Genomic DNA, 25,163 nt, shown 5'->3' with positions numbered 1-25,163 from the left:
TTGAAGAAGTATACAGAAATGCTAATGGCATTGAGCTCTCCTTTGGGAGCAAGTAGCAGCAGCAGTCAGGCTCCTTTGAGGAGGGGGCATTGACAATGGCCCTTCATTGGGGTCTAACCCAAGGGGAGCCCTAGGCTCTTAACAGAACCTCTGCAGATGGCGTAGCCTTGATGAGCACATACCCTCCCCAGAGTTGCCTGTTCCTGGTCGAGCAATAAATAAACCACATTATGCTGCTGCAGGGGTGTTGAGTTAAAGCAAGTCCTGCTCAGGCCTTAGATGTAGAAGAATTCTTTTTAAATAATGTTTTTTAGTAGCTTTATTGAGATATATTCACATACCATACATTTCACCCATTTAAAGTATACAGTTCCTTGGCTTCTAGTGTATTCACAAAGTTGTGCAACTATGTGATAACTTTTTTTTTTTTTTTTTTTTTTTTGAGATGGAGTCGCGCTTTGTTGCCCAGGTTGGAGGGCAGTGGCGCCATCTTGGCTCACTGCAACCTGCGCCTCCCATGTTCCAGCGATTCTCCTGCCTCAGCCTCCCGAGTAGCTGGGACTACAGGTACGTGCCACCCTGCTTGGCTGATTTTTGTATTTTTTAGTAGACACAGGGTTTCACCATGTTGGCCAGGCTAGTCTCAAACTCCCGACTTTGTGATCTGTCTGCCTCGGCCTCCCAAAGTGCTGGGATTACAGGCGTGTGTAGCCATTATAAGCCAGTCACTGGGACATGGAAAGGATAAAGTCAAGGACCTCTTTTTTAAGTCAAGGACCTCTTTTTGAAGTGTTCACTGCCTGACATGTGAATCACCTTAAGAGGGGAATGAGCAAAGGTGCAGAGAACAAGGTGGTGGGGAAAGTCACTGTTCTAGGCATTTGGAAAAGGCTTCAATAATTGAAGTGAGAGGAGCAGTGTTTGTGAGCACACATGTGTGTTATGTGTGTGTGAGTGTGTGTGTATTCCTTTTACAGGCTATCATTATACCTGGCACATAGTAGCTGTTCAAATGGTGCGTTTAGGTTAAGCATAAATATTAAGATACTTACTGCAAAAGAGCTCAAACTGAAGAGATGATTAGGGTGATTTTTCAAATGACCATCTTAATGAATGCTAATGATGATGATAGTTCACATATTTCATTGTTGTTGTGATACTCAGAGAGAGCCCCAAAAGCAACTTGGAGTAAGTATTAAGATAGGGAGAACTTAACTCAAGCCTAGCTCTGCCAAAAGCTATGTGGGTGGCCCTGGTCAAGTTGCTTGTCCATTCTGGGCCTCAGCTTTCCTGCTTATAACATGTGGGCTTTGACTCGGATGGCCTCTAGTTCTCCCAGTTAGCAATACTGTTCATCTCTGATTCTACCTATTCTGCCTATCTCACAGGCTTGACATAAGGGAAAGCAAATGAATAAGTGTGTAAGGGCTTTGGAAACCATATAGTGTTGTACACACTCAAACTTCATTGCTACCAGCCCCACAGGTGTGGCTATGGCATTGTCAGTATGAGCCTGCATGCCTTGGCTTAGCAACCAGGCAGCTTGGGATCTGCCCAAGACTCAAGATGGAGCTTGCATACACCTTTCTCCCTTCCCTCTACTAAAATACCAAGAAAGTAATAAATTCAATTTTGGAAGTATTCACAAATTCTCATGATTAAGAATAAGCGTGAACAGCTGAGTGGCTCAAATAAAAATATGGTTGAATAGAAGAATACATCTGCAAAATCCGGTTCAAGTTTATCAATATTTTCACAGGAAATCAGAAGTAAAGGACAAACGAGTCATGGTAACTAACCTTGGTGTCTGACTTACATTGGAGGGGCCCTCCCTTCCTTGCTTCCTTCCTTCTTCCCTCCTTCCTTCAGTTTTTCTTTTCTTTCCTTCTTTTATTTTTTAGTTTTGCTTTACAGATTGCGTACTCCCAAAAGGTATCCTACTGAGTAGCTTTACAAGCCACGACAGACTAAGGATGAAGAAACATCAGCATCTTTCCTTCTCCAAAACTAAATTAAACCTGAAAACATTTATGTGAGTGAGGTCTTCTTATTACACTGCTGAATCTGTTTATTTATCTAAAGGTCCTTATACATTTACAAAAACATATATGTGTGTGCGTGTGTGGAGGAGGTGTTAATGACTTACCAGAAAGACCTAATTTGTTTGAATGAATGATTTAGACCCTTTGCATCCATGATTCTTGACAGTTCTGTGAGGAGCCAGAAATGAGGGAATGAAGCAGCTAAGCACCAGGTTGCAAGGGAATAAGGCACAAGGGCCCTTAGGATGCCTAGAAAGGGCTTCCCTGGGGCTAGGGTTCAGGAGAGCAGCAAACAAATCATTCCTTGGCCCTCAATCTGCTATCAATTGCTAACCGGCCTGTAGGATGCTCTGCTCCTCCCTGATAGGAGAGCAGAGCCAGGCAGGGGCATTAGCACCCTTATCTGCAGCAGCAGTGGGGCTGTTAATAGGAAATGGACAACAATAGCAGGAGTAGGGTTAAGATGGGTCCATGGAGGGAGCCACACAGCCATTTGTAAAAGGATCCAGGGAGCTGGATGTGATCTGCACAGGCTGCTGCTCCCAGTGTGGTGCGCCAGAATGTAGCCAGGCTGCTGTGCAGCCTCTACAGACACAGGAACTTGCCTGCTTCTCCTACTAGAGCCCCTTAGGCAGGCTTCAGAAGGACTGGGGCCCTTTGCTGAGGATCAGGGAGCTTGGCTATTCCAAATGAAATTCCCCCTGGAGGGAAGTAGGGCATGTGGGAAGAGTTACTGATCTTTTTCCTCTCAGGGTCCTCTCAGAGCGCTCTCCTGGATGTCCCATCTCAGTGGGGACATGGGAATACTGCAGTATCTCTAAGGGACAGCTACCAGAAGGGTAAGAGCTTGGAAAGCTCATCTCATGTATACATACACATTAAAGAAACAGGGAAAGTTTAGTCCACAGAAAAGGGAGAGTGAGGAGTGTCTTTAAATCCATGAAAGTCTTTCATATGAAAGACATTTGAGACCTGCTTTGTGAAACAAGAGGATAGGACTGGCTGTATGGGTAAAGTTATCAGAGGACCAATTTTTGCTCAAACTAAGAAAATTTCCAATCATGTGAGCTTTCCGATCATGGAGCCTACTGCCTTAGAAGGCAGTGAGCAGTTCATCTCTGAAGGGGAAATGTCCTCTGCCTAGAGAAGTGAAAAGGGATTCCTAAAAGGTGGCGGAGTGGGTGTTTGGCGGAGTGGGTGTTGTGAACCAACTGTACTGCTTTACCTAACCAGATAATCATACATTTCACTTCTGCAAAGTCAAAGATATATATGAGAAGATGCAAAACTGAATCTGGAGCAGTTGTTTCACATGACATGTAAACACGGCTCACTAAACTGGCTAAGGAAATTTATCATTCTCTCAGGGATGGGGTGGGGGGAACACGCTGAGGGGGAGCCTATTGTCTCACAGTGAGACAGCTAACAGCCCAATTTGTCTGATTGTTTGCTGAGCTCTTAGAAAATCTAACAACAGTGGAACCATAGAGTTTCCTGGGCTTGATCACTAACCATTCCTGCCAAGCTTCTCTGGTGGTCAAAACTCTGTTCCATTCAATTGAATGAATATTCTTCTGTTTGGAATGCTGTTAAGACAGTCTCCTGAGATTGCTCCTCTGATTTCCATGCAAGTGCTCATAGAGATGAAGTGTAAAATCAACTGTTACATTAAACATAACTTCTCGGCCATGGCATAACAATGGGTCAACGCAAAATGCAATTCTTTTAAAAGTTTCTAACATTAACTTATGATTTCAATGGCATGGTATAAAAATCCTAGCGATGTTTCTTCAAATAAATAATTGAATTCTTTATTCAAACTCTTTAGTGCTGGCATTTGTTTAAGGGAATCTGTAAATATTCTCCTTCGGACCCAGGACTGTACATGCAAAAAGTTCAGCTCACATTGGCTGCCTTCATCCTGGCAGACCCAACCAAGGGTTCCATTGAAAAAGAGCCCTAATTATAATGTACAATTGGGAAGTATAGTGATCAGTATTCTGAATCTCCACTGTATACTCAATCAGGAAATCAATCAAGCCCTCTTCTTGCCTTTGCCAGATGCAATCAATTCCATTTCACCCACTGAATATGACAGGAACATATATGACCATGTGCAGGGCCTATTCATGCAACTTTTTTTGGCCCCATTACTCCTTGGGCATTCCACATTCAGACACTGCAAAGAAAGGTCTCCAAAGGTAAATACGAGGGAACAGAGCACTATAGTGATATACCGGGCAGAATTCAACCAGACCTTTTTAGTTCAGTAAAAGGTTTCAGCAGCAGCAACCTGAGGCCACAACTATCTAACTAATAGTATTTGACTCCCTAAACACGATTGCCTTGTAAATTTTAATCTTTATTAAGACCTTCGTCTTTGTCTAAATTAGGTTGAACCAGTCAGAATAGAAGACTGAACACCCCACTAGGAAATGTTATCAGATTGAACAACACTGAATTGTTTGCCTTGTTTGGTATAGGCAGAATTAACACAATTTCAAAGGTTAGAAACGTAAGAACTGGCCACTGAGAAACTGTTCTGCAAAGAGCAGGAGCAAAAAGGGAATCAAGGTAGAGGGCTTTTGTTAAGTGGTCCAGTTCAGGTATCTGAGGATTCTGGGGTTTCTTGAGGGTCAGTTCTTAACATTTCTAGCCCTTGAAATTGTTTCTTACATTCTTAAGCTAATTTTGACATCAGATCATTGTAACTCTTTTCAAAGGTGATTTTTAACTGCATTGTTGAATTTCCAGCTCTTCTGTTTCAAATTATTTTCCCATCAATTACATCCAATGACTATCACTTAAAATATACTGATTTGAGATAATTCGCCAGGCTTTCATAACACTACAGCCATGTGTTTTTTTTTTCTTTCAGAGTCACTTCACAAGATGGAATGAGATGCTATATCCTCACAGCATGAGATGTTTCTTAATGGTTACCTTCCAATTTGCTCCTTTAGCACAAACTCAGGCAAATCAACTTGATAAAACTCATACACTTTCATTGGCTTCTTCTCCAGCACCATTTCTAATAATCTATATCTAATTTCATTCATTCAGAAAACATTTATTGAGCGTCTACTCCTTGCAAGGTATCTAACAGCCACGAAGCTAGACTAGGTCCCGGTACAGGGTCTGGTGTTACTCTCGGTAGGTAGAGTATTGATAACTGGAATGAGAGTAAGGTAATAACAATTACCAGTTACCATTCGAAGTAGAAATAAAATAAGCCCATCAAAGTTAATTTTTTTAAGAGAATAATGCACAATTTGTTATATGTTTCAGAAATTGCCAAAGGGATTTGTTGATTTCACATTGTTGGAGAGATACAGTGTCAATGCAGCAACACAGCAGTCCTTTAGAAAACCAGCTTATGCTATAAGTGAAAGGTACTAGAGAATGACAACTCTAGGCAAAGGGGGACAGAAGGATACATTTCACACAATCCTCAGTCTAAGCCTTTTCAAAGAATTACACAAGGCATGTTAGTATTCCATTTCTAAGGGCTGCTGTAGCTTTTCAAACATGATAGCTTTCTTGTAGTTTACACTTATCACATTAAGAAAAATGGTAATGAGGAGTTCATGACAACTGCTTTTAGAAGGGACAAAGGCTCAATTGCTGGGGAATAAAGAAGTAATATCTATTTTCATGGAAAGAAGCCTCCAGTGAAGAACTTGGCTATAGCTTTGGTCTCTCATTATTCCTGAGCTCAGTAAAAATAAGGTACCAGGCCGCTAATATAGCTGAAACTCCATCCAATATGATTTGCATGGAATTGTCTTTCCTCTGAAACAACTATTTCAATCTTAGAATCACAGTGCCAGGGGGATGAAAGAGAACTGGTTTGTCCCATTCACATGAAATTAACTAACAAATCTATCACAAGATGACAGTCTAACTACTGAACACCAGGCCCTCTCTCCCGTCCCCCACCCACAGACACCCCTCAATAAAAATAAAAATAAACCAACAGAGGTATCAAATTCCTTGCAGTAGCCTGAATTTAACAACATCAAAACCACTACTAAGTCACAATGAAACTGATTCAGAAAGCCCCCTCCAAGTATTCCAAGCCCCTAATAGGTTGAGTATTTCTGAATGCCTGGACAGTCACTCCTCTCCCCAGATTCGTTTTTCTCTACAATTCCCCCAAATAACGGAAAATAAATAGCATCTGTATTCCATATTAACAGTGGCAAAAACACAGCACAAGTGAAAGGCATATTTTTTTTCTAAAAGGATATTTGACTGATGAAAAAGGAGAACTTTCTAAACTCTGTATGAACACTGGGGGCCAGCGGTATGTACAAAAATGTGGCCCCAAAGGCATGCTACAAAGCTTCAATCCTGTGTTAAACCCAGGAAAGCAGGTCCCTCTCTGCCTTGGTATAAACAGCAACTTGCCAGTGTAAGCTACAAGTAGCTAGTGATTCATACCTGATATTTTATACTAAGCATTTGTTAAAAATCAATCAAATCTGATTATTGGATTTCACCACCAAGTCTTTTTCTTTAATTAAAAGGTAACAATCACACAGGGAGATTATTATAAAAGTTTATTTTATTAATAGTTTCCCATTGACATTTTTTAGGGATCCACATTTGTACTTCAAAACATTTACTCACCATAAGGAAGGGGTGCATTCCAACTACCCCCACCCCCTGCCCCTTGCAAGCTTTCTAATAACCGTCTGAGAATCCACTGCCCATGGATGTCTCTAAATCCTCTTTAAACCTCTATTGTTTTTTGGCCTAAAACATCTTTTGGGGTAACCAGATCAATACTTTTACTCCTGGCTATAAATTTATCAAAGCACCAAATAGAAGATTCAAAGGGAACAGTGTCAAACCCTTATACCCAGGAAGGTTTCGGTGCAAATGAAACATTGGTCTTGAAGTAAATAAATACCTCAAGGAGAACTCTACCCCACCTGCAACACACACATAAACCTGGATGTCTCAGGCCTGGGATTCCAACTGTTACTTGTAATCAATTTGTAACTCTTGTCCAAAAGCCAGTTGCCAACCAGTGCCGCAACACATTGCCCTCCTACTCCCACCCCCACCACTGCCTCCTGCTCATCTAGTCTCTCCTTCATTCGTATTAAAGAAGGAAAGAAATGTGCAAAATGATTTTAAAAACCCCCAAAACCCTGGTCAGAGATTTGCAAGCCACCCACAGAGACTGCTATACAGCTGACAAAAACCAACCTGGCAGGGTCTCTGGGCTAATTAAACAAATTTGACAATTTGAAAAGCTGCAACGTGCCTTATGAACTATGGAGTGGTCAAAAATGAAAAAAAAAAAAAAACCACTCTATTAAAGACATGAAAGGAGCTTACTTATTTAATATTCAAGAAAATCACAGGGGCAATCGAAGCTCCTTGGCCAAATCAGATAGAGAGTCTGTGAAGGGTTGAAATATGAAATTCAAAGTTACACTTTGAAAATATTTGGAATTTCTGAATAACAAGAAGAGTCATAATAACAATCCAATAGGAGCTTGTATGTATTTGGGGGTTAGAATTCACTGTTTCATTTATGTTACCAAATTTAATCCACTCAATAATACAGAGAAGTAGTTTTTCTTGTTCTCATTTCATAGGTCAGATAACTGAGTTTTGGAGACAATGTCATGCAGCTCAAGAACCTCTGCCCAAGTGTCTGGCTTTGAGCTCTAGGCTTTGGCCACCATGCTCCATAGGACAGGTTTTCTAAAAGGGAACACTCCAATCGTGTAGCAGGAACAAGGCTCCCTCACCTTTCTGGATGTCCATTATAATTTGGTCGTTATAAGAAGTACATTATCATCATTTTGTGTGTGTGTGTGTGTGTGTGTGTGTGTGTGTGTAAGTGGGTATGTGTGTGGTTTTAGAGATGAGGTCTCACTCTGTCACCTCAGAGTGAGTGCTGTGCAATGGTGTGATCATGGCTCACTGCAGCCTCCAACTCCTGGGCTCAAGCAATCCTCCTACCTCAGCCTCCCCATGTAGCTGAGACTACAGGTGTGTACCAACACACCTAGCTAATTAATTTATTTTTATAGACATATGGGTCTCGTTTTGTTGCCCCAGGATGGTCTTGAACTCCTGTTCTCAAGCAATCCTCTCACCTCAGCCTCCCAAAGTGCTGGGATTACATGCATGACCCACAGAACCCAATTTATAATTGTTTTCAAACCACTGCCCTTACTCATGCCACATACAAACCAATGGCAAGTATGACGGTCACAGAACCCAAATGGCAAGTCAGTAAAAATAAGCCGATCTCTAAGGAGAGGCACAAATTTATTAAATTTCCCTTGTCACCAGAATGCATTCTAATTAATAGTTTTTTATTCTCCAGCTTTATGGAGGTATAACTGACAAAAGAAATTATTAATATATATTTATGGTATACAACATGAGGTTTTGTTGTATACATACATTATAACATGATTGCCACAATGAAGCTAATTAATATATCCACAAACTCACATAGCTACCTTTATTTGTTGCTTAAATGTTATGAGAACATTTAAGATCTACTCTTTCAGTAAATTTTGAGTATATAATACAGTACATCTTCAGAACTTATTTACCCTACATAACTGAAAGTTTGTACAATGAATGGTTTTTCTCAGGACTCAGTCCATTTTAACATTAATAATCCAGATCTCAAGCCCCTGCACTACAGCAAGGTATAGGTAAGCAACTTCCCTTTATGAGGAAATGGGACAATTAAAGTCACTGGAGTTGTCCAAGTGCTGCTGTGGTACTTTCTTTAATGATGCACCTTAGGTGGATGTCTAAGGAGATGGAAACGTTGAAGAGTGCAGGAAAGAGAGAGTGAGAGAGGAAGAGAGAGAGAGAGAGAGGAAGCAAATATGAATCAAGTCCTGGGTTTTTATAGTACCATTTCTCTCCTAAAAGGGCCATTCAAGGGCCTGAGGTACCCTCTTATTTCCAGAGCCTAGGGATGAAAGCATTATTAATCTTATCAAACACAGGGAAAGACACTTTGCCTGAGGCCTGAATTAGGAGTACATGGGTCCCTGCATTGCCCAACAAACCAGGTGTATGCCTGAAACTTCTCTCGTTTTCTCTCTTTTGTGGGAATACTTGCTTTATCTCTTTCTATCTACTCAGCCTTATTTTTTGTTCTGTCTTATATAGTAGGGGCACTGCTCAGAACTAGAGTCGAATTTGATTAATGTATTGTATATAAGACTCAGGAGGAAATAAATTAGTCAGACATACTCTAAACACAGTCTAGAATACACAGTCCAGAAGGTAAAACAATATTTGGTTTTATTTGATAGTAAAACTCAGAATAAAAACCTAGAGCAAATCTGAAGAGATATCTGGGGCAGTTCTGTTCACTGTATCTTTCTACAGTGATGGAAATGTTGAGTTTTGTGTTGTCTAATATGGCAAACACTGGCCACATGTCGCTAACGAGAACTTGAAATGGATGACGAACTGAACTTTTATTTTATTAAAATTTAATTAATTTAAATTCAAATAGCCAGCCACATGTGGTTGGTGTTTCTGTACTGGAGAGTGGAAAAAATTCAGCACTTTACAGATGGAGAACCTGAAGCACACAATGGTTAAGAGACTAGCCAAGGGTCACAGAATAAGGTAGTGGCAGGGTCAGAACTAGCTCTGAGGTCCTTTGATGTCCAGTCCAATGTCACTGGCACATTGTTTTCATCTTAATCCCAGTTCTTTCAAAGGCCAATGCTGCATGGTCTCCACTCTGTAACATAGAACAGAAGCAGACCAGGCTCTAACAATATCGGGGTGGATTCTCCAGGTGTCAGACCTGCCATTCACTTTTGCATCAAAAGCACTAGGGGTGTGAGGATGTGCTGGGGGCTCCAGGATTAAAGAGCAACGAGGAGGCTGCAAAGTTGGAGTATGGACTAGTTTTTCAGGTGTCCTCTAAACCCAACAGGTCCTGAGAAGTAGTAAGGGAGTTGAATAGAAAATAATCAGAGGCCCAGACAGCCAGGATGCTGTTTTTACACCTTAGTTTCAGATTGGCCTTAGTTATTTATTTTATGATTCCGCAATTTCCAGCTAACATGTTGCCAGGAAAAGAGCAGGATGAGTCTGTTCGTGTTAGTGTGTTCATTCCAATAATGAAGGGGCTTTGGGGAAAGGAGTGTTTAATGGGAGCAACATACAGGTTATCAGCCACACATACACACACACACACACACACACACACACACACCCTGGAGGAATCACTCTAGAGAAGAAAACACATCTTGTGGAAGCTCTTTTCTTGTGATCACAGTGATAATAAGCACAGTGAATGGTGCCAAAACATTATTTGACAGATTTGAAAATCTCTCCCATTGTAGTAGCATATGGGGCCCTGCCTTTATTCAGTACCTTGTTTAAATTGATAATGCCAGCATTATTGTATTTTGAGGAACAATATTAAAAATAGACTCTATATATATATATTAAATAATAATTGTCAATTGAGGATGTGATGACTATCTGGCTGCGACATCTGTTACCCCACTGAACGTCAGGATTGATTCAATTGATCTGGCTGGTTAGATGGGTGTCATTTCTTCCTCTTACCACTGCTTCTCTATAGAGAAGAACCCTTCTTAGGTCAAAGGTATAGGAGCAGCTGGGCTTCCCTGCTACAACCTCCAAGGAAGCTCTCAAGGTCCATTTGTAGGAGAACACAGGGTAGTCAAGTTTCCAAGAATCCAGACACATCTAAATGATTGGAGTTGCATTTGGAAGTTTGCCCTTCTTAAAAAGAAATTGGCAATGGAAAAAGCACACAATGGTGATAATATATCATTTGGAGAAATAAGAAATGGAGTCATTAAAATGCCTAATATTTGTATAATTATTCTACTCAGTAAGCACTATTATCTGCTTATTAACTTGTAATATTTTCATGGAAAATCAAATCATTATTATACCTTGGGTGGAAATAACACTATGAGGTCATTTTCTCTAACCACTCCTCTACAAATTTAAGTCATTTAATAAACACACTGCATTTAATCTATGCACTTTTTATGTACCTACACTTGTCACCTTTGTGTGCATGTATGTGGGGGTGTTTTCTGTAATTGGCCAAAGAGACAGAGTAAGGATTTTCACACAGACTATGCCCTAATGGACCTCACATTCTGCCGCAAGAGGCAACTCCCCAACATACACACATACAAAGGCAAGTGTAGGTATATAAAAATTGCTATGGGGACCTAGAAGACAGATAGAGAAATTAATTCATTAATATCTATGCTCTCTGTGGTGGATCTTACATGGTGTAAATAGGAGGTCACCAGACAAAGACAGGAGTGGATGAGATCGCAGGCAGAGGGAGGAGGCAACACACAGAGGCAGAGGAGGAGATGACACATTTGATAAAGGGGGAGAAGACTGCAATGGATGTGGAAAAGGGCACACAGTTGGAAGAACTGGCAATTCGTGAGGTAGGCATGGGTGGTGACATAAAGGAAGGACTCTGACTGCCAAGATCTGGGTTTGGAAGTTTATCCTCTAGGTACTGGGGGAGCACAGTGCCTCTATTTGAACACTTTCAGTGACAAAGACCTCACCTCCTTCTATCCTTGGACAGATCTACCAATTAGAACAGGGGAGAAAGGAAGGATCTAATTGAGTGCTCCAAGCACTATTCTAGAGGTTTCATATGCATCATGTAATTTAATTGTCCCTATAATTCTGAGAATTAGGACATATTATCACACTTCTGTAAATGAGGTACAAAAATGTTAATTTACCCAAAAACATTCAGCAAGTGAGAAGAGTCGAGCTCTACTCTCTTAACCATGACGCCCCAAACCCCAGAACATTCTTGCTTTTATTGCCCTGATACTTATCCCTCTATAAGTGCCCCTCAAAAGTTGGATTCCACCATTTGAGGCTTTCTATCCCAAATGCACCCTCTGAGCCTCTTTCTTCCACAGGGTAGTCTCTCAGGCAGCCACAGCTTGCTCCCTCTTCTAGTTCAATTTTCTACTGCTTATCTCTTTAGACATTCTAGTTTGGAAACTACCCACTATCCTGGATACTCTTTGCTAAGTGCATTTTAGTTCAGCAATATACCTCTTAAATTGTTTTTTCATTTTTATTTAAGTTCAGGGAGTAAACATGCATGTTTGTTACATGAGTAAATTGCTTCTTAAATATTTTTATGAAAGTAATATAAATTATAAAAATTGAGAAAATATAAAAAAGAAGAAACTCACCCATAATTCTAACTCTAACAAAATAAGAACTATCATTTCAAAATATTTTCCTTCAGTTTCTTTTTAGTCATATTTTTATAGAGATATAATACTTAAGAACATAAAATGTTATATTCTGGTTATTTCACTTAACATTATCTCATAGTTTTTCCTCATGTTGTACATCATCAGCAAAGCCATCTTTTTAATGGTTGATTATGATTTTGAATGTATAAATCTGAGTTTGCTTAACTATTCTCCTATTGTTAGATACATAGTAGCATTTTTTGCTATTACAAAGAATCATGTAATGAATAATTTTGTTCACATAGTTTTTCTAGGAGCTTGGATTTTTCTCATAGCATGAATTCTCTAAAGTGGAATTACAGATTACCAGTGTCCCCCTAAAAATAGAGTAGCCAACCTAAATAAATGGAGAGGCACATTGACCAATCCATGAGATGAAAAATGCAACACAGTAAAGATGTTAATTCCCTCAAAATTGATTTATAGATGTAAGGCAATACTAACCAACATTCAAGCAGAATTCTTTATAAACATAAATGATATATCCAAAATTCATATGGAAAGGAAAAGGAACTAGAATAGCTAAACTGTTTTAGGAAAAGAACAAAGTTGGAAGACTCACATTATGTTATTTTCAGACTTACAGTATCTACAGAAATTAAGACATTATCGTATTGGTGAAAGGTCAAGGACATAGACAAGTAGAAGAGACTGGAGAGTCCAGAAATAGACCCACACAAATATGGTCAATTGACTTTTTACAAAAATGCAAAAGCAATTCAATGGAGAAAGATTAAATACAATCTTTTCAATAAATGGTGCTGGAACACAATGAACAATGTAAATCTCAACCTATACCTCACATCACATATCAAAATTAATCCAAAATGAAGACTTAAATAAAACTCTTAGAATAAAACATGGGATATAATGTTTTTGACCTTGAATTAACCCAAAAGTTCTTAGACTTGACAACAAAATAATAATCCATAACATGAAACAAAGATAAATTGGATTTCATCAAAATTAAGAAATTTTGTTCCTAGAAGGATATCACCAAGAGAATGAAAAGACAAGCCACAGCCCGAGAGAAAATATTTGCAAATCACATATCTGACAAATGACTTATGTCCAGAAATAATAAAAACTCTCTAGATTCATTTATGAGGTAACAGACAACTTGATTTAGTAAATGAGTAAATGATTTGAACAGACACTTCATCAAAAAAGATATACAAATGTGAAGTAAGTACATGCTGAGTAAGTGGTCTTTCATACTTGGCTGGTGTAAATGCAAAATGGTACAGCCACTCTAAAAGCAATTTAGTATGGTTTTTATAAATTTAAACATACTCTAAGCGTATGACTCCACAATCCCTCTCCTAGGTATATTCCAAAGATAAATGAAAACATGTGTTCATGCAAAAATCTGTACACAATTACACAATTATTAATACCCACATTATTCATAATCACCAAAAACTGCCTGGTTTGAAATTTTGGCTCTGCCACTGGTTAGCTGTCGAACTTAGAAAGTCACTTAAGCTCAGAGTACTTCCACGTCATTATCTAACAAGGGGATGATAATAGTACTTCCTTCTTGGCATTGATACAGTGATTATATGAGTTGCTATATGTGAAATTCCTCTAACAGTACCAGGTACAAAAAAATGCTAGGTAAGTGGTAACACTATTAGTGTGTACTTTGGATTCAGGCCAACATGAGTTCCAATTCTGTGTCAACTGCTTCATAACCATATGAATATATGATTTGGGGCAATTTTCAACTTCTCTAAGGCCTCCAGGCTGTCATCGACCCATTAGCCAGTGGTCTCTGGGTAATGAAATAAGCACTGCTGGAGGAAATTATACAATCTACAGATTGGAACCTGTATAAATATAATATCTTCAATATTACCTGGAGCCTTGATGTTGCCTCATAATCTTAACTATACTCCATTAGAGTGAGAGACTTCTCTCTCTTTCAATTACTCTTTCATTCTCCAATCTCCTCTAACCTCTGAACTTTCCCCCGACTGCTTCTTATCCCTGCCATCTAATTCTGAGACTTGACCCGATAATGAAAAGTGAATTAAAATCTCCCATATACATCTCTAACATTTTATGTTTTTGTTTTTAATCTTTAATACATCTAGAAATAATGTTTTTGTATGGCTTGAGGTAAGGATCCAAGATTAACTTAGGGATAACATAAACGTCCGTGATATTGTCTTCCTATTCAGGAATTGTGTGCCTTTTTATTTAAGTATTCTTTGGCATCTCTCATAGTGACTCAGTTTGTTTATATAGCTCTGACACATTTCTTGTTACATCAATTCATAAGGTGTAAATGGATTTTTTTTGCCCATTACATCTTATAGTTGGTTGCTTTATATGTAAAGACTATTTATTGCCATACATTTATTTTGCACACAGCAACTTTGCTGAATTTGTGTATTATTCATAATAGTGTTTTTAGTTAATTTGCTTCTGGTTTCCAGGAAAACAATATATGCATAATGTACAAATAATAACCATTTTAAGCATTATCTCTCACTTTAATGCCTCTTATTCTTTACATATTTAATTGTCTTGGCTAACCTCCAGAAAAAATATAAAATGATAGTGGTATAAAGAACATCTAGTCTTTTTCTTGACTATAATAAGAATGCTTTGAGAGTTTCTCCATGAAAAGTGATACTAGCCTTTGGGTTAAGGTGGATATATGTTATCACATTAAAGATGTTTCCACTTATTTCTATTTTATCAAGAATGTGTGTTCAGTTTTGTCAAGTGTCTTTTATTATCTATATGAAGATGACTGTGTAATTTTTCTTTTTTTATTCTATTAGCAAAAGGCATTATACAAATGGATTTTGTAATACTGAACCAGTTTCATACTCCTGGAATAAAACCCACTTGGTGATGTTGTATATCCTTTAAAGTGCTGTCTGATTCTGTTTGTTGGTATTTCATTAAGGGGCTTTGCAACAATAATCGTAAATGATATTATTATGTAATTTTCTTTTTTGTGTTCTATTTTTGTCAGATTTTAGTATCAAAACAAGAGCTAGGTTGGCTTTTCTAAAAAGTACTTTGCAATTTTTTCTTTTTGTTCTATGTTGTGTAAAAGTTATACTGTGATATTTTGTGAAAGTTTAGTTTAATTTCCTCATGAAATCCCATCTGGGAGTGACGCTTTTGTTAAGGGTTGGGGAGAGTCTTCATTTTATTGATGGCGATAAGCCTGTTTAGATTTTCTGTCTTTTCTGGAGTTAATCTCTGCCAATTACATTTCACTAGAAAAACCATCCATTTCATCCACCTGTTTATATTTATTTGTACAGAGCTGAGAAAATTGCTACTCATTATTCTCTTAGTTTCCTCTGTATCTGAGATTATTTCTGTTTAATAGTTCTTGTTTTATGTATTGGTGTTTTCCTTTTCTTCTTGATGATGTTAAGTAATCAAGTATCTATTTTATTGTAGTATTGTTTTATTTGGGAAAAGGATCTTGAATTAATTAATTATAATGATTTTCTGTTCATAATTCATTAATTCACACCTCTTGATTTATCTACTTTTTAATAGCATCTTTAAGTTAAACAGCATCTTTAATAGTATCACTGATTTTGTTCTTGTCTTTTGAGATAAAATTGCTTCATGGTTTTAACAAATTCATGCCACTATGTTGGTCACAGCTTTAATTTTTCCATAACAATGTGTTTTTCTGGTACACTTTTCTCACATGCTTTTTGTGTATTTCTTTTTTACATAGATCTTGTGGTGATTCTTTTTTTATTACTTTTTTTTTTTTTTTCCATGTCAAGAGTTCTTCCAGGACTAGTCAGGGCTGTGGCTGAATTCCAGACCAGCAGGAATTCTCTTTGGAATATAAGGCTGTGTGCCCAAATGTGTTCAGCCTTTACTTCTCTGTTATCAACAGACATCAGCCCTGCAGGCTACTAGAAAAGCAGCATCTCATTTATCCACCTTGCCTCACTAACAAAGTGCCTTCTACAAATATGGATCATTTATGTAATTTCTCATTCAGTCCTGCCTTCCCTACTTCTCAAGACTGTGTCCCAAACTTGGTCCATGGAAGCTCTAATCTCCAACTTTAATATCCATTCTTATTATTCTAATATTGTTTTTGCTTTTCACCATGTTCCACTTATTCTGAAAATCAGTGTTTCTTTCATCAGCCATGCCAAAAATCCAAGACCATGGGAATCACTTATTGGCTTCTTCCCTGTTTGACCTTCACAAAATAAATTGTGAGTCAGGCTTATGGATACCCTTTGTTTACATCAATTATGGAGTTTAAATTTATTTTTCTCATTCTCCTGAATGCTTCTGGTGACAAATCAGAGAAGGGACCAGCCTTGTTTTATTCTTTCCTTCTTTCTTTCATTTCAAAACTGGGAGATGCCTACCAAATTGATTCCAAGAGGCTACTTCCCCAAGGTGTTTTGCAGAGACATGAGTTTCACCTTTACACAGATGCAGGTGGAATGGTTAACTTCCTTGCATTACTTCTCCTTCCCCCAGCCCAATCCCACTAGCAAAGCTAGGACAAAAATTCTCGTTCTCAGACAACAGTTGGAAGCTATTACTTCATTCAGAGAAGCTTAGAATGCTTTTTGGCAAACCAATGCGTTGTTTCATTACTCTCTCCGTACACCCAAGATACAGAAAGCAGGTGTAAATTCTACATATGGCCTAAATTCTCACCTGCTTTCATCCAATTCAATAGAAAATCATAAATCACCATATTCCCAAAAAGAAACAGGTTGACAGAGAACAGACTTATTTTTATAGCATACCTAAGATATATAGGAACTGATATATTTACTCAGTTATTTTAAAGGGGCTACTCTTGCTCATTCTCTGGACAGCTAAATGCTGGGTTGCTAAGTTACTGCTATTTGACATCATCTCTTCCCTGACATCTCCCCATGTTTGACAGGTTCCCATGATTCACTGGCCCAGTCACCTCATTACTCATATTACTCACTTTCCCAATGACGTCTGTAAAATCATTTAAAATTCACCTCATATACTAGCTGCGAACCCCTAGATTCCACACAAAAATATTTAAACTGCTTGACAGGTTCTAAGTGCATTTGGAAGCACACTGGATGGCTTACCTGCATTGTTCACATAACAGATGTTATAATTAAATTAAGCATCTTTCTTCTGGGTTGGTTTGTGTTTGACAGAAGAGGAAATGATTACTAGGAGGCATATAATGGATAATATCTCTTATGAGCTAATTTGGTTCCATGAATAGCTCACCTCACATATGCATGCTACGTATTAAGTCCATTAGTGCTTTGAATTAGCTTCAGAAAAGGTAATACTGCACATTATTTACCCAGTCAAGGGCATTTTCACCTGCTGACAAATTTACATATTTCCCAGTGCCATTAGGTAAGAACTAGTCATCAGATTAGCAAAGGGCACAATCATTAGTTCATTTATTTGACTCCATCAATGTTAACATTAATTATAGTCTAAATTATATTTAGGAATTGTCTTTCCTGGGTGGAACACTATATTACTATTTCAAGAAATTGTAATTTTAAAAGTCCACATCCAAATAAGATACATGTTTTCTGAAATATTCCAGAATGATTCTTATTTAAGACAGCTATATAGAAAATCGTTTGCATGAATCCAAGTTGAACATTATTTATACATTAATGTATTGACAGGATATAAAATCAATTGCCTAATTATTGGTTAAATTTATAAAAGAAATTCTACTGAAAAGTGCTTGATTATGCTGCATAGTCATGACAATATAATCAAATTTCCTTTCAGACATAATTGTCTGTCCAGTTTTGTTCCCTGATCCATTTTTTTCTTACGTGCAAGATGGGTTTTTTCATTTATTTCCCTGTTAAAAAATAAAAATAAAATAACAAGCACTGCCCTGTAAATATTTGGTAAATTTTTCCATGCTAAAACTTTTAACTAAAACATAAGCCTAATAAGTAGAATTGCCATAATTTAGAATGCTGTAAACACAGATCATACTGTACTCAAAAAGAGGTGGCCAAGTAGGTGTTTACCAACCTGATCCCTATGGCAGGAAGAAATCTGTAAGAAGATACAGTTTATCAAATCAAGTTCCCTAAATCCTAGCTAGCAAATTCAGCATCCCTCATAAACACTGAATTACCCTTACAGATGTTTGCCTATGAAATTATCAACTACAGAAGGTACTTTGCTAGGAGAGACAATCTGTTCAGCATCAAATCTAAAAGAAATGCTCTATCTGCATTTTTGATTCCAGAAAGGATTTGATAGTTTGTTGATTTTTTAAAGTAAATTCTTGCTATGAACAAATAAATCATACTACTGCAGAACAAATAATCATTGAGCATCCATCCTTAGCTAGTAGCATTTAGAGCATGCTGCTCTCCTTGGCTTAACTCTTCCAGAAATGATTACTCTAGGATCCATAAAATCCCACAGAGCTCAGAAAAGAAGCTGCTGCTGGTGCCCATATTACTACAGATGGGCTGCCTAGGAATCCCTCACATGATCCATGAATGTTACTGCAAAATGCCATCACTGTGGCCAGAGTTGTTATTATTTTTTATTTCCATTTACACATGAGAGTAGCTTGACTCTAAAGAGTAAATAGCATGCTGATGGAAGCAAGTGTAAAAGCTGGGATGCATTGCACAGATTGCTGCTTTTAAGTTTCTGATTTGTAAAATTCATAATAAGCAATAATATGCTTGAAAAGGAGCAAAGACATCTGAATTTGTACGGCTCATTTCGTGGGAGAAGATCAGTTTGGTGTAAAGGTGTTGTAGGCCAATGAATTCTAGTTTGTTCAAAAAACTACTTAAATTATTCTGGCATAACTGAATTTGTACAAATTGAGGAAACAACAGAAGCTGAAATGAATTGCTGGTTGAATCCACCATAATGTTAATCATAAAGCAGACTGGAGGCTGCTAAGTAAGAATGGATTCAGATAAGCCAACAGGACCAGAAGAACATATAGCATGACTCTTGTCAGAGATTTGGAGAACTGTGACCTGAGGCAACTTACTTCACCTCTCTGACTTTCACTCTTTACCATTCTGTAAAGCATGACTAATAACAGTTTTTGAGGGTTGTTGTGAAGGTTCAAAGACATAATGTGCTTACGAACTGTGCCTGGCATGCAATAGACCACACATTACTATTATCAGTTCTTTTATTATTAGATGCAAATTTGCTATTGTTTTATTATTATTTGAAATTAGATTTAAAAATATTAAAGAATGACAAAAAGGCAGAATTAATTTCTGAGATCTGTTCAAATTATATTGGTTTGCTGGTATTCTTAAAGTTGCTGGAAATGTCAGCTACTGTCTAAAGCAATTTTGTTTAATATTCAGAGATTCTCACTCTAGATTTGTGACAGGGTGATTGAGAGTTGGGTGTAGTGCAAAGATCACTAGATTTAGAAAACAAAGGCCAGATACTATTTTACTTCTGCCACATACCAGCCCCACCCTGGATTGCAGGTCATTTAACCTCTCTGGACCTCGATTTCATGAAATAATAAGAAACTACCTTATTCCTTATGACCAAATAAGACAATGAGATTCAAGTGCTTTGAAAAGCCGTCACCTGCTATAGGAAAATAAGGTTGACACATCAGGTCAAGTTAGCCTGTTGTAATCTGATTGCATCTGCAAGGCCATGAGGGCAAGAAGAAAATTGCTGGAAGACGAGACAAGGTGGGCTCCGGCATATTATAGCACTTTGCCCAGGGGGGCAAAGAAAGAAAAGTGGACCCGCTGGTCTGAAGGGGTGCTGAGAACATTGTCAGACGAATGGTGAGAGGGGCTTTCAAGAGAAACCAACTGGCTTGAATTTGGACAGCATTTTGAGAAAGGGGGCCATAACAAAACACATAAGGTGAAAGCATTTCCATAGCCTGGAGGACTGAGGGACTGAGAGTGGGGAAAGGCTGGTTGTGTTGCATTTGGTTAATAAAAGAAGTCTGTCTCCATGTGAGATGAAGTGGGTTTGCATATGTTTGCTTGCCAGGTGGTGGAGGGAAAAAAGGGGGATCAGGGAAGTGGGAAAGATGGGAGAGCAAATGGACTCAGATTTTCATGGTGCAGATGCAAACAATGTGCATAATTTAAATTTTCCTTCATTGGAGGTGGGTAGAGAGATGGAGGGGGTAATAACTAGCTCATGCTTCTAGATGAAGACACTGAAAAGCAACACAGCTAGGAAATAAGGGAATCTCATGAGCAACCGAAAGCCAGCTCCTCCACTCTGGGGCTGGTGCTCCTTCCTCTGCATAGCTCCCCTCAGTGAGGAGAGATGACCTTGTTTGGGCCTCTGCTTAGTTTGAAAAGCAGTGAACATGGCCAGGAGAGGTAGGGAGAAAGAGAAAATGTACTTTTCCCTAAGAAGGGGGTTTATGGGGAATGAGGTGACAAATTTACTGCGGAACCCGCCACAGGCCTCTAAGGCCCTCAAACCAAAAGGAACACAAATGTGTAATTAAGACAAAAAGCCCAACAAGCATGCTCTATTGTGACAAGCAAGGTGGTCTATAAAAATTTAACAATTAGTCATAAAATTGGGGACGCAAATTTCAGAAAGCTTATTTTTATTTGAAGCATGGGGAATGAAACATTCATTCTTTAATAAAAGAAAGCCCACTCATTAACAGCGTTGTTGGAAAAAAAAAAAAAGAATTCTATACAATCTATAACTCTTCAAAAAAAGAGACATTTCTCTAGATTCTCTTTCAAGAATAACAGAAGGACTTTTGTTACTTTCTCAAAGCATGTTATCTTTTGTGAGCCTATTAAGGAAACCTGCTTCTTTTCTTTCCATGTGTAAGTGAAATTCTGTTGTTTCTCTAAGTGGCTCCTTTAGGAGACTGGTGTTGCCAGCCTCTGCCAGGTGTTCACCCTCCTTCCTGCATTTAGTCACATAACCAACCACCTAGGCACCAGGGCCGGGTTGCTTTCAAGTAGGTGATTTCAATTGTGACAAATTAGGTAGAGATTTTGAGGTATGTCTGGCATTCCTTTGGGAGTTAAGAAAAAGGCCACTGAGTTTATTTATGCTTGTGACTCGGAGAAGAAAGGAATAACAAGGTTACTATGTAGAGCAGAGTAAGACATTTCTTTCAATGTTACTACCTTCTGTTAAGGAAGGCTGTTGACAAGTGAGCAAGGATTGAATGTATTTTCCCAATGGGAAAGGAGCAAGCAGCTGAGTTCCCAGTGTGCATTCCTTTTGTGGCACTCATAACAGCTGCCTCGTCTCCACCCAAAACGTCGGGCCCCTGAGATAGATGACTGAGACAGATGACTGAGGGGTTGCTGGGTTCTTATCTTACCAAAGTAGTCAGCATAGCCCTAATCCAGCAGTACCTAACATTTTTAGCACCAGGCACTGGTTTCATGGAAGACAATTTTTCCACAGATGAGGGGGTAGGGAGTGGGAGTAGGGGTGGGGAGATGGTTTTGGATGAAACTGTTCCACCTGAGATCATCAAGGCATTACATTCTCATGAGGAACACATGGTACCAGTCCATTGCCTTGGGATTGGGAACCCCTGCCCTAATCCGTATAGTCTTATCACTGATCAAAGTGATATGACTGACTCATCTCTTTAATAGTCAAGAACAATGTTCTTGGGCTGAAACAGGTGCACGAATGTGCACATCAGGTATACTCTGGGTGGCAAGCCAATTCAATGGTAAACAGCTTTTGGCTCTTGACTATTCCCTTGGCTGCATTTTCTCAGGGCTTGCTTCAAACACTGGGCTGCTGAGAAGGCATTTACTGGGAGAGGGGGATGAAGAGGGAGTTGGAGTGACTTTGGTAACTGAGGAAAGGGGATGCAGAATTTTCACTGGCACACAGATTATTTTCTTTCCCAGATAGAAAGCCTTCATGGTTTTTATATGACTACACTGGTCATCATTTATTACAATAACAAGGATTTATATACCACTTGGTAGCCTAGAAGGGAGTAAGGGCAGGTATTATTGTCCCCTTTTACAGACAAGGAAAGGAAATTCAGAGAGATAAAGTAATCTGTCCAAGGTCATAGAAGTGACAAATGGTAGAGCCGGTACAGGAGCTCATTACCATGATTCCTATTCTTGAGATTCCATACTGCCTTCTGATGCCAATGGCCAGAGACAGTAGACAGATATGTTTTTCTCACTTAAATTTGGTTTCTTCTTTTGGTTTAATTGTTTACTTCAGGAGAGATTATAGCCACTCTTTCAACTTTGTTCTGCCCCCAAGGCATTCACACACATACACTCACTTCCATAACTAACACTTCCTACAACATGCCATCATTTTCAAGTCTCTCATCTTCTCCTCCTCTCCCACTCCCACATCTCTTCCCCTCATTATAGGCCACAATCAATGTTGATAACCATGTTCCACGTAGTGGGCGGCAGCAGTGAGATTGAGTTGAGGTCCCAGAAAGGTAAAAGGCAAAGGTTTAGGGTATGGTGCTTGAACAGGGAAAGTTTCCTAAAGAAGGTGGTGAGTGTCTGAGAAGGATGTAGGAATGGATAGGGCAGAAGCTTAGTGATATTAGAAAACTAGCTTGATTACAAAATGGAAAGAAGACAGGTAAGAAATGAGGCCACTGGAATGAGCAGAAGGGTCTTGAAGTAGAATGTCAGGATTCCCCATTATGAAACTCCTTGAAACAGAACAGTAATTACTTTAAACAGCTTAAGCAGATAGATTGCTTCATTATTAAAAGGCACAAAAGTAAAGGTTTAAACTCACCCGCAAGATTTCTTCAACACAGCTTGGATCACTGGGAAGACTTACCTGAAACAAAATAAATAGAAAACATTAGGCACAATCTATTTATTCTTCTTGTACAATAGTTTACTCTGTAGGACAAACTGTAAAGCAAGAAAATCTAGCTATCAATTTTTTCCTATTAAATACAAAAGAATATCTCTGCAAATGACTAATTTTGTTTTACTTTAATGAAGTGGTAAGATCGCAGTGCATGGTGCAGAAAGAAAGTGACTCCTTGTTCTGTCACTGATTTGCTTTCAGGCACTGACCCCTCCCCCATCCCCTCGGGCTTCTCTTTGCTCATCTATCCAAAGAGAGCTTGATCTCATGATCTTTAAGGCATCTTTGACCCTCTGACATACTTTTGTATATTATTCATTAAAAATATGAGGCCTATATAAAACACTTTGTGATTAAATTGAGTTCTTTTTGAACTTGGGAGTCCAACTAGGTGCTTACAAAACACTAAGGATAACGGCCTGCGTAAATTGCATGCTTGCCTTGGCAGTTACAAGAAGTCTAAGAAGTATACTCAGTGAATCCCATGATCCATTTTTCCCAGTGTGACACCTTCCTAATGAATCAAGATTCAAGTCACTAGCAGAAAGGTACTGAGGGTTTATTCCATGTCAGGCCCATAGCCCTTTCCTGCAGGTGCTTCATAATCAGTGAAAGCAAGAAGTGAGATAATAAAATAAGATACCAGTTGCAAGACAGTGCACCATCAGGAACTTGAGAGTCAGGCAACCATCTAGAAAAATGTCTGCTGATCACCACGTCATCTGTGCAGGTTTTAGGCATCCCCCAAACATTCCTATTTCCCCTTCACACCTTAACCCTCTCCAGGATTGCAGTCTGATCACATTTGCTTCCTGCCTGCTCTGGTAAGAACAGTGGGTCTCTCATTCACTGCCTTGAAAGATGAACGCCCAGCCCTGCTAAGAGAGCACTGCCATTACATCTACATTGCCCAGGCCTCTTGCAAGGACAATTATTAACTCCCCAACAGACTGAAGTATGGACTCAACTATACTTGGGGAAATGAAGAATAGAATATGGCACTAGATTTCCTCACCTGACAAAACTACAAGTTAAACAATACAGCAAATCTTCAAACAGAATTATAGTCACTTCTGTACATGCATTCATTACAACCAGTATTTATTGAAGACCTTCTACATGTAAAAGTCCCCACTCCAAGAGGCCTAAAATCCCAAATAGGAGAGACAGCCTGAGACAGTCACCAATAATGAAGGGCTATCAATTCTAGATGGCCCAGTACAACCCCAGGTTACACTTGTTATCTGTGTAATTATTGATAGTATTCCCTTTCTCTCTCAAAAATGTCCTCCAGTTTGGATGACAAATTTATACAGCCATCCTCCCAATAACAATAATACTCTAATACTAGGTAGAAGAAATAGGAGAAGAAAAGACTTAAGTTGGCTGGGCATACCTTGTAAAGAATCTAAAATACAGGTTTCAGATAGAGAACCACTGGTGATTTGGTGTAGCACAATTCATTCATTCATTCAACAAACAATTTTGGAGAGTTAAGGACTGTGCCACTTGGTGCTAGGCAGAGTTACAATGGGAAGCAAAAGGAGACACAATTTCCTCACTCATGGAGTTTACAGGCTCAATAGGAAGGTGAATATGAAGAATCACATAGTTAATGCACAACTATAAGCTGTGGGGAAGTACTAAAAAGATGACCATCCCATGGACAGTAGTTATGCAAAATAAAAGGTTTTGTGTCCAAAGAAGTATGGGAAATGTTGCAACCCATATTGTATCCCTCTTTGGAGATCCATGATGCAAATAAAAAGGTGTGAGACACCTGTCTAAAATTTTTAATAAAGTACATTCCCAACTTCCCTGGCCCTTAAGTCTTGGGTTTTTAGTTTTAGTTGTTTTTTTATTTGTTTGTTTTATTTTTCAATTAATAACTACTGCTATTTCACAAAATGAATGTTTGCAGAATATACACTGGAAGATGCTAGTCTAACATGTTTATATGATTATACAGCTAAACTGGCAGTTCTCAACTGCAAAT

The 25,163-nt window shown here is 38.6% G+C and overlaps 1 protein-coding gene across 6 annotated transcripts in view; it reads right to left on the bottom strand.

Annotated features, from left to right (window-relative positions):
* The window catches only part of AFF2 (AF4/FMR2 family, member 2), a 501,113-nt gene that overhangs the window by 166,053 nt on the left and 309,897 nt on the right, over positions 1 to 25,163 (bottom strand). For all 6 annotated transcript variants that reach the window (XM_011971246.1, XM_011971245.1, XM_011971244.1 and 3 more), the window contains one exon: positions 23,087 to 23,131. In XM_011971246.1, coding sequence (XP_011826636.1) covers positions 23,087 to 23,131 — 45 coding nt within the window. The remainder of the gene's footprint in view (positions 1 to 23,086; positions 23,132 to 25,163) is intronic.

Source organism: Mandrillus leucophaeus, unplaced genomic scaffold (genome assembly GCF_000951045.1).
Source record: "Mandrillus leucophaeus isolate KB7577 unplaced genomic scaffold, Mleu.le_1.0 Scaffold994, whole genome shotgun sequence".
In the NCBI taxonomy this organism is placed as follows: domain Eukaryota; kingdom Metazoa; phylum Chordata; class Mammalia; order Primates; family Cercopithecidae; genus Mandrillus; species Mandrillus leucophaeus.
Note: the sequence above shows the minus strand (reverse complement) of the source record. Positions and strands in the feature narration are given on the sequence as shown.